This window comes from Mugil cephalus, chromosome 2 (genome assembly GCF_022458985.1).
Source record: "Mugil cephalus isolate CIBA_MC_2020 chromosome 2, CIBA_Mcephalus_1.1, whole genome shotgun sequence".
NCBI classification, from domain to species: Eukaryota; Metazoa; Chordata; class Actinopteri; order Mugiliformes; family Mugilidae; genus Mugil; species Mugil cephalus.
Window position 1 is genome coordinate 3,867,488 of NC_061771.1, and position 10,104 is coordinate 3,877,591.

Sequence of the window (10,104 nt, forward strand, 5' to 3'; positions counted from 1 at the left end):
GGGCTTAAAGCGACAGGCCCAGCCCTATTGCAGATTTTATAAGCCAGACTCTATGTTAGGCGAACATTTATGTCTCACTCTTCTCTTATTTCTGTCTTTTCAAATGTGTTTTTATGGATTTTTTTTTTTTTTTTTTTTTTTTTTTTTTTTTGAGAAACATTTCATCTGCGATGATCCTTTAAACTTTAAAGTTGCAGCAGCTCAGCTACAAATGAAATCTCTCTCATCTCCACTCTGCTGCCAGTGGTGGCGTTTTATCTTTTTCTTGGTTTCTGGATGTTTTTGAGAACATTTAAATCCCTGCAGCATGCTTGTTTACACTATACGCCCTCTTATATATTGGGTGTTGATTTTATTTTTACTAGACTGTATTATTTATTTTATTGCATAAACGAACTGCAAAATCCATTTCTCTCACAGAACGCTGTTGCTGTATATGTTGGTGTCAGTGATCTTTTCTTCTCCCAACAGCTGTTATCACCACCGTTTCCAATTGGCTGCAGACTTGGAAGGTGTGGTCTGTATCAAGGATGCTGCATCCATTGTCATACCGTCCACTTTAATGTTGGACAGTAAACTGTAAAGGAGCCATTACCGCATGTGCTCGTTATGTTTTGAACGTTGTTTCATTTCTTTTTCTTTTTTTTTTTTAAATTCCTTTTCCTTTTCAGGGAATGCGTTTCCATTTTTCTTTCTTATTTCCACCTGTAGCAGGATTGAGGACTTGATCAACCTTCTGAAAAAATGAAAGCAGCTCCGCGATCATTCCAGCTCCGCAACTTGGGTTGAACTTTAAAGCAGAAAAGGGAAGCGCTAGTCCGGCAGGGCAGGGATCGTTACTTTGATGACAGGGAGAGGCGAGCGCTTCTTCTGGCCACGATCACTGGCACCGTGCGCCCCTCGCCGTGCGCGTAAGCTGCTGTGTGGGATCCTCGCATTATGAGACGCGATGGCATGGTGTGACCGAGGGGTTCAGACTTTACTGGCTGTCGTGGGAGCCTTCGCCGCTTTTAGCCTCATGACCATCGCCATCGGGACCGATTACTGGCTTTACTCCCGGGCGTACATCTGCAACGCCACTAATGTCACCACCGACGAGAGCCAGATGCAAACCAAGAAAGTCCGAGGCGACCTGACTCACTCTGGACTATGGAGGATCTGCTGCATAGAAGGTAAAATAAAGTCTAATAAGTGGTGTCCGTAAGTTGGCAAACTTTTTTTTTTCTTTTTTCTTTTTTCCAATCTCAAGGGCTTATTTTGTCCAGCGCTGTTCGAGACGATTTTTATTGTGATTGCTGCCTTTATGACGAGGACGTGATAATCCCCACAGTGAGATGGATGACAGGTCCATTACACCTTCTGTCAGCGGAATAAACATCTAGGAACTTCGAGTGAAAATAGCAGTTTCTGCAAAAACTGCAAGAGAATTAAAGAAGAAGAAAAAAAAACTCGTACGAGTTATAAAGATGCACTAATAATACAAGTCTCACAAGTGGTTCTGTTCAGTTCTGTCGTTGGGTGCAATTATATGAGAGAGAATAAGGTGGAGGGGGCATGGTAGTGATGTGGAGGTTTGTGTGCGTACATCCGTTTTCCTTTAAAAAAAATATTTACAATATTTACAACGTTTTAGAACCTTGCAAACAAGGCACATCAATGGTCAAATCAAATGTGTGCGCTTAGTCAAACATTTTTTTTCTTTTTTTCTTTTTTTTTTTAATTACGCGACATGGCTGGGAACTCCTTTCACTAAATGAGGTTATAATAAGTTTCGGCTACAGAAGGGCTGGTTCAGCGAGGGACCGGCTTGTTGGATCAGGAGATTTCGACGTTTTCTCAGCTGCAGCTTTCCCATGATCCCCAACAAACAAGCGCGAGGAGTTTAGGGGCTGGGCTTCTCATGATGGGAGAACAGGTCGTTATTGTTTGGACACGTCTCAACACAACTGTGCGCGACTGACTCACTGAAAAGAAAAGTGATGACTTCCCTCATAGAAAAGTGATGGTTTTCTCATCTCTGCCCACCGCGGAGCTGTCCATGCCGTTAGTGCTGAAACTCCCACTTTGGGTGGAATGTGCCTCTTTTTACTAACAAACGTTTTCATCCGATAAAGAAGATTTTGCATTTATTTTGCAACAGAAATCAAATTCGGGGGTTCAATTTTTTTTTTGCACTGTTTTTGGTATTTTCTTTATGAACACCATGAATAAAGGTTTACGGATTCCATTTGTCCATCTTGATCCGTGTTTAGGCAGGCCCATTCAAGGTTACAGTCATTCAAGTAACATCCAGCCTTAGATAAGATAAGATAAGATAAGATAAGATAAGATAAGATAAGATAAGATAAGATAAGATAAGATAAGATAAGATAACAGTGCAAAATACAAAAAATACAATAAGGCAAAAAAGACAAACTATATGTTAAGAGAAAAAAACAGATAATGTTAATGGAAGGTATGAATTTTCCTGATTGCATATATGGATCAATGGAAAATAATCAATAATCATATCAGACCACAAAAAACAACACAAGGAAAAACATGATAGTTATTATTTCCTTACTGGTCACAATCAGATGATCCTCTAATTGAACTTTTAGGTACTTATGTTGAAATCAGCTCTGTTACTTCTTCTTTACTGGATTTTCAAAGAAAGGCCCTGCTATTTATGGATTTCCTGCAATGTTAATCAAAAGGTGTATCACCACACCTCCTCTCGCTCGATCTCACACACTCTCACACTTCAGCAAGAGTGAGATGGTGTGCTCTCTGTTCTTAAACATCTGTTATATTGTACACCCTACTCTCCTTCAGGATCTGACATATGAAGTTAAAACAGAGTAACACACTTTCTGTTGCTCTATTTCTCCCTCACACACTCCCTCCTGTACTTTTGCTGCACTGTAGTGACAGTCTTCTATTGGAGTGACGGGCTTCTTAGTCTAAATGTTAGTGACATCCAATCCAAGATTACACTATTCAAATGTTTGCTACTTTTTTGGCAACTTTAGTTCAACTTCTTTTGCTGAATACATTCTGCAAATGCAAATGAAAAAAAAGAAAGAAAAAGAAAATAAAAATATCAATTTATTCTCTCAGTTCCTGGCAACCTTGTGCATATAATCCATTGCTTATTTGGGTTTGGTGGAAAGCAAACTTTTAAAGGGAACAAAGTGAAGTCTTGCTCTGCAGTCATTCATGCTGAACTACAACAAGAACTCTCACTTAAGGCACTCACCCCGGATATCCAACCATAATCGAAAGGCACTAAAGACTTCAAGCAAACATTTAAACTAGACTCAACTAAATGGTAATATTTTTTCTCTAGGTGTTTCTCGAGTGTCTTTGCATCATCAAGGCTGGTTTCTAGTTTTTGTGTGTATGCGTAAGTGTGTGTCTCATGTTTTGACTCTGTGTGTGTGTGTGTGTGTGTGTGTGTGTGTGTGTGTGTGTGTTTGCCTGGTGAATGCATTAGTAAGATGTCAAAGGCGTCCTCTGAGAAGCGGAGCTAGAAATGTGATTCTGGGTTGCTGGGGGGAGGTTGCTATGGTGAAGCTATGCTGAGTAATAAAAGATGGGATCCAGTCTCTCATACAGATGGGCTCTGGGGAGAAACCTCCCCTAGTGAACTCCCTCTCTCTTTTTCTGTCTCTTTCTCTTTGTCTTTGTTCCTCTATCTTTCTGCCGTCATTCAACCAATATTTCCTCACTGGCCTTCTGTATCACATATTGATTTATTTTACTGTGACATCTTCTCATCACATTTTTTACTTTCCTAGAATCCTAGATTGGTTATCCACTTACACTCAGACTTCCACAGTAATGTTGCACAATGATTATGTTTATTGATCCTTAAATTGTGTTTGGTGTACAAAAGGATTCAGAGAAGGAAAACATTATAGATTGAGGAAATTGTACTTTTGATAGTTCTAAGAGTGTTTTTAAATGACGGATAGAGCGTCAGTGTTGAAAAAGGCAGGGGTAGAGAGGTGAGTCGACAGGCTAGGTCTGTGCTGTTAAGGATGTTTCATAACTTTATCTCTTTGTATTCTCTTTCCTAGCTGCCTCAGGCATTAACCATCCAAATTAAAAATTAAACAGATACACAGAGAATTGTGTGAACCTCTGGCTAGAATTACATACTTTTAAAAAACACAAAATACAAATCCTGCTTGTGTTTTGCTTGCACTTGTTGTGTGGCATTGTTAGTATTATTGTAATGAATTTTCTACCCAATAAATACCCCCCCACACACACCCCCACCCCCACCCCACCCCAATAAAATGCGTAACTCATCCAAATGAGCTGTCACAAAATGCCATGTAGCCAGGGAATGAATAAAGGCACTCAGGCCCAGCAGAAACAGCCAGTGATTGCAACTAATCAGCCAATGCTCACTCCTGGCTACATTCACCATTAAGGGTGCACACAACCCACTTCCATCACTGGAAGTCTAGTTTTTAGGATTTGCCACAATGTTGGCAGTGAGCAACAGGAGAACTGAACATCCAGTTCACTGAGGATCTCTTCTAAACTAATGCATGTTTCTTGCCACTGTAAAAGATTAACAAAGCAAACTGCTTCTGCACTGGTTACAGAAGCAGAGTTAACATCAAAAACTACGTGCTCTGGTAAAAACGGCAAGTGACATCTGACTGATCAGGTGAAAACATATAAAACAAACACTTCATCATCACACTCTCAGATCACTTTCAACACTTAAGCAAGCCTTCTCATTAGTTAGCATAGTGTTTCAAGACATGATCAACCATGGCTTGGTTTGTAGCCTTGTGGTTAGAACAGTGTGTTCTTGTCTCCAGTGAAAGAGCACAACTTTATCTTAAAGACCTTAAAGACTAACTTGGTCAACTTCACATTAACAGGTTCATACAAACATATCCCAAGGTGTGTTGTGGATGTCTAACACATCTCCAGAGCAACCAGCACAGTAACAGAGACAGAAATGACAGGACGTGGCACCAAAATCAGGAGTCGTACTTTTAATTCAAAGTCGGATCTTTCAATATTCATAATCCCCCAATGTTTTATTCTCTTAAAAGCAGAGGGAAGATTTTCTCAGTGAAGAGACTGGGTCTTTGAATTGAAGGTGCCCGAGGGCTCTGCGATCAAATGCTTTTTGACACGATTAGAGGTGAAAACAGGACATTTCAGCATGAACTGGAAAGGAGAGACTCTGGTTTTAACTTATTTGTCTCAGGATCATACAAGTTGGTGTCTTGCTCCATTCTGTCTTGGAGGCTGCCAAACTTCATGGTGAATACTTAATATTTTCCTTTAACAGTTGTCATTTCTCAGATTGTTACCGCCATAAGGCACATTCCCACTGTGCGTGTTTTTGGCTCCTCCACAGGTATCAACAGAGGCAGCTGTTTTCGGATCAATCATTTTCCAGAGGATAACGACTACGACACAGACAGCTCAGAGTACATCTTACGTAAGTCACTGCAACCTCTTCATCTTCAAACACTTCATCCCTTAATCTGCTCTTTTTTCTAGAGCGTTGATGGAGTTATCACAAGGGTACTTAATGTGTCATGACACCTCTACCCCTTCCCCATAAAAAGCCTGATGTCATGACAGAAATTGGAGGCATTGGAGATAATGAATTGTGTTGTGTGCTAAGTAATACAGGGCAGACATTACCCACTTCAGGGCACATTTAACATTTGCCCAACGTAACAAAGATGCTGGTAAGAGAGAGAAAAAAATAGACATTTTCAGTCGCTGAAAGTTGTCTGAACACTGTGGGTTGTCTAGGTTATTACAGTCCACTCAGCGTGTCCATGTTTGACAGTTCAGATCAGCCACACTGACACTGTCATTTTTGCATCTTGTTTGACGTCCCAAGGCAGCTGTCCCCATGTACTGTATTGTCTGTATTGATTGACTTCAACTTGGTCAGGAAGATTAAACTCTGCACTCACATGGTCTCACAGAAAGCCAGCAACATCAGCTGATCAGGCTTTAGTATCCAAGGAGGAGATGATCTGTTTAATGTAAGGAAGCTTTTGCCTTTGTTTACTCCCTTTATTCACTTTCTTGCTACATTGTATCATTGCTACTGGAGTTGTCAGTATCAAGATGTCCATATTGTATATTCAACCTTCACGACTCCTGCCACATATGCCTTTTCACCTTACTTTAGTTTGGTACAACAACTCTAAATATATTTGTACCTTGAATATACTCTCTATTTTTTATTTTTTTTTTGTTCAAATACTTTAAGAGGCAGTTCTCCAACATATTTGGCAGGAGAGTAGTGCTAGAAGTGTGTTTAGTCTGCTGCAATCTACAAGCTCACCACTAGATGCCACTGAATCCTGAACACTGGTCCTTTAAAAGATCTGCTCATGACAGTTTTCTGAGAACCAGATACACCCAGTAGCTTAGGGATTTATTCTACAGTTGAAAAACGTGCGGTACACAATATATGTAACAGAAAAATTTTGATTTTGTATCTTTGGCAGTTGTGTACTGCCATTTTTATACATACCTCCAGGGTCGTCATTGCTAGGCTGTCAGTGAATTGGTCCGTCCATCATTTGGGTCCAGACTGTAATATCTTGATAACTTGGATAGATTATGACATTTTGTCCAGGCATCCATGCCCTCTAGCCCATTAATCTTAGTTTGGTCATCATCCGGTGACCTTTCCTCTGTGGCCACCAGCTGGTCCAAAGGCTTATGTATTCTATGAAACATCTAGTTGTCAGATGTTGATATTCCCAGAGTCCCAGATGTGATGATGCGAGTTGTGACTTTGCCTCTAGCAACATCATCACAAAATGGTGTCCAGTACTGTGGCCTGTGAGCAAATACTGTATATGCAAAGTTGATTTATACATTATAATTAGCAACAGATTTATTGTATGGACTCTCAGTCTCGTTGCATTTTAGCCAGTACATCTGTGACAAAAACGCACTCGCCAGTAACATCGTTCAGCCTGTTTACCACCAGTGCTCTACAGTCCTTATCTAACCCTTCTAATTTGTATTGACAAACTTATTTGTCTCTATCTTGTGTGAGCAGGTATAGTACGTGCATCGAGCCTATTCCCAATTCTCAGCACCATCCTTCTGATGTTGGGAGGCCTGTGTGTTGGGGTTGGACGCATCTATAGCAGCAAGAACAACATCCTGCTTAGTGCAGGCATCCTGTTTGTGGCTGCAGGTAGGATGATACTGGCAGTACACCGTACGTACAAACAAATAGATTCTGTGCAGTGCAACACACTGAAAAAGTGAAGACAGATGTCGACAGAAGGTTTCCTTTTAGTGTTTGTGATACAGACATATCTTACTTATTTCGCTTTAAAAGCAAAAAGCAAACATTTCCTTTTGAAAAAGTTTTTTTGAGAAACCTAACACTGCTGAAAACACATATTTCCTCACACAAGGACGAAGGGGATGGTGGTGATTTTGGGCTTTCACTTTTGTCCTTCACATTTCTTTTCTTCAATCTTAACACCTCTTCCTCCTTCTTTCCTTCTCTTATCTCTCCGGTGTTCAGGCCTGAGCAACATCATTGGTATCATCGTTTACATCTCCAGCAACGCCGGAGATCCCAGTGACAAGAAAGACGAGGACAAGAAGAACCACTACAACTACGGCTGGTCCTTCTACTTCGGCGCACTCTCCTTCATCGTGGCCGAGTCGGTGGGCGTTCTTGCAGTCAACATTTATATCGAGAAAAACAAAGAGACGCGCTTCAGAGCCAAGAGCGACTTCATCAAAACGACCTCATCCTCTTCGCCGTACTCTCGCATACCAAGTTACCGCTACCGACGACGGCGCTCACGCTCAAGTTCGAGGTCAACAGACCCGTCCCGTGAGCCCTCCCCGGTGGGAATGAAAATTGGTGGAGGAAGTGGAGGCGGAGGAGGCTTGGGGATGGGTTTGCCTATGGGGGATATATCCCTGTACGCCCTCAGCAGAGACCCTTTGAAGGGCGGAGGTGGTACCGCAGGGCCGTATAGTCCTGAGAGGGACCGTGGGTTTTTACAAGTCCACAACTGTTACCAGAAAGATGTGAAAGATGGAGTGAACAGGAGGACCACGCCAGTATGAGGTCAGGAGTGCACTGCTGTGTGAAACACTAAGCTTGAAGGACCACATTAGATGTTAGACTGGCGATGAGAAAGGACCATTTGTCCCCAGGACTGCTCAGGCTTTTCAGTAGCAAAGGCCAGACAATTTTTCCGATATCCCCCTGTGATAGAAAATTGGCTGTTCCATTCAGTGGATGACAAAACCTTATATCAAATATCTTTTTATGGTGTGACTCAGTCCCTTATTATTATTAGAAAAAAAGTGGTTGCTGGAATTTTGTAATAATATTTTAACAATTTTAAATATGATATTAATATTTGAAAAGTATTTTAGTTCTTGCAGAAACCTTCAAAGATGTCGTGGTTGTGCCAATATTCTTAATAGGTATTCACATATTCATTTGCCTAGTGAAAAGATTAACCTTTTATAGATAAATGCTTAATATAAGAATGTGGGAATGATAGTGATGGTGTGCTTCTTCTGCAGTGGTTTGAAAAGTGTCTCACTTGCTGATTCTTCTGCCATGACACACACAAAAAAAATGTTTGTCTCCAAAGTGATTTGCTAAAATGAATTCATTTGTGTGATTGTTTGTTATCAGAGTATTATTGTATTATCATATTTGTAACTTAACACAAATGGTGCTAACTTCTGTACATCTTTAAGAACTATACGCCTTCTCAACTCCTGTTTAAATATTGTACCCCAATAAGCTTTCTCACGCCTGTGTGTGAGTCATGTGTTAAATATGTGCGTTTCAGTATGCTAGTGTGTGTTATGGCTCGGAAACACAGCCACATTCTGAAAACTGTGGAAGAGGGTGGGTGTGGACTTGTTTGGGGGATCTGTGGTACAAGAAACAGCTTTGGGACTGTAAGGCCACAGTTTGACTACTCCACTACACCACTGCTCTGATCTAGTGCCCTCACCTGGATGGGTTACATGCAGTCAGCTAATTCCTTGTACGCGTGTACATATATACATGGTTATTTAATTATGGAGATTTAAAAGAGATTCCAGTATGCTGTGTGGTGTATCAGTGTAAACATTAACTGTACAGACCCTGTGTCGTCTTTTACTCTCCATTCCCTCAGGGATGATGTTTGGTACAAATGAGCTCCTAAGTAAGACAGACTGTTACAGGTGTGTGTGGTGAGGTCACGCTGTGCTTTGCTGTTAGTTAACATGATTCTGGTTCCTGCATTCACTGCCTTTGTGTTCGGAGGGTTTATTTAAATACAATTGTAAGCCCTTCAGATTCATATTTAAGGTATTTCTGTATGCTTACTACTTCATATCAGCACTGGAAAATAAATATTTTGATGGAACTGACTGGAAAAATAAATCTTTTTGTGTCAGGGTGTCGTTAAGAGACTTTGTTTTCCGATTTTTATGTGAAGGATATAGCAAAAAATTTGCCTTGTGACGACTTCCGTTGTACACTGTTATTCTCTCTTCATTAGAAGAAAACAAATTTGTTCTAGAAGCTAGAAGTATTTGGGGCTGTTATTTGTTATTACTGCACTGTTATTTGGTTGTTGTTGTACTCTTTTAATTTAGTATATGTATATATATGTGTGTGTGTGTGCGTGTGTGTGTGTGTGTGTGTGTGTGTGTGTGTGTGTGTGTGTGTGTGTGTGTGTGTGTGTGTGTGTGTGTGTGTGTGTGAATTAGTAGTAGCTACTTCATAAACAGGAGGTCATGCTTATAACAGTTTATCAAAGCTCGTTTTTGCTTCTTAAAATATGAACCAACAGTTGTTGAACAAGATATTGCAAAATACAACAACTCTCAAAGGACAACTTAAGTTTAATATTCAGCCTTTTATCTAATTCAGCAACATTTTTTAAACAACTGATTGGCAACACTGTTATTATTACAGTTAATCCATTAATTACTCCATTAATCACTGCACTGTTTACACTCAGAAACAGACTCCACGTCTGAACTGCTACACTAGCAGGGGCAAATTCCAAAACTAACAGCTTGTGGTTTGATGCAAAATATGATCTGGGAGTTGGTCCCATGAGGCGC

At 40.5% G+C, this 10,104-nt stretch overlaps 1 protein-coding gene across 1 annotated transcript; it reads left to right on the top strand.

Annotated features, from left to right (window-relative positions):
• The first annotated feature begins 213 nt into the window (after positions 1-213).
• LOC125000924 (voltage-dependent calcium channel gamma-4 subunit-like) lies at positions 214-9,395 on the top strand. The gene is made up of 4 exons (XM_047576692.1): positions 214-1,172; positions 5,372-5,455; positions 7,052-7,192; positions 7,532-9,395. The coding sequence occupies exons 1-4, from the start codon at positions 950-952 to the stop codon at positions 8,086-8,088; spliced, it is 1,005 nt and encodes a 334-aa protein (XP_047432648.1). The 5' UTR covers positions 214-949; the 3' UTR covers positions 8,089-9,395.
• The last annotated feature ends 709 nt before the right edge of the window (positions 9,396-10,104 follow it).

Coding starts and splice junctions, on each gene's coding strand:
- LOC125000924 (XM_047576692.1), top strand. CDS start 950: ATGGCATGGTGTGACCGAGGGGTTCAGACTTTACTGGCTGTCGTGGGA. Junction 5,456..7,051: donor CAGCTCAGAGTACATCTTAC/GTAAGTCACTGC, acceptor TTGTGTGAGCAG/GTATAGTACGTGCATCGAGC. Junction 7,193..7,531: donor CATCCTGTTTGTGGCTGCAG/GTAGGATGATAC, acceptor TCCGGTGTTCAG/GCCTGAGCAACATCATTGGT.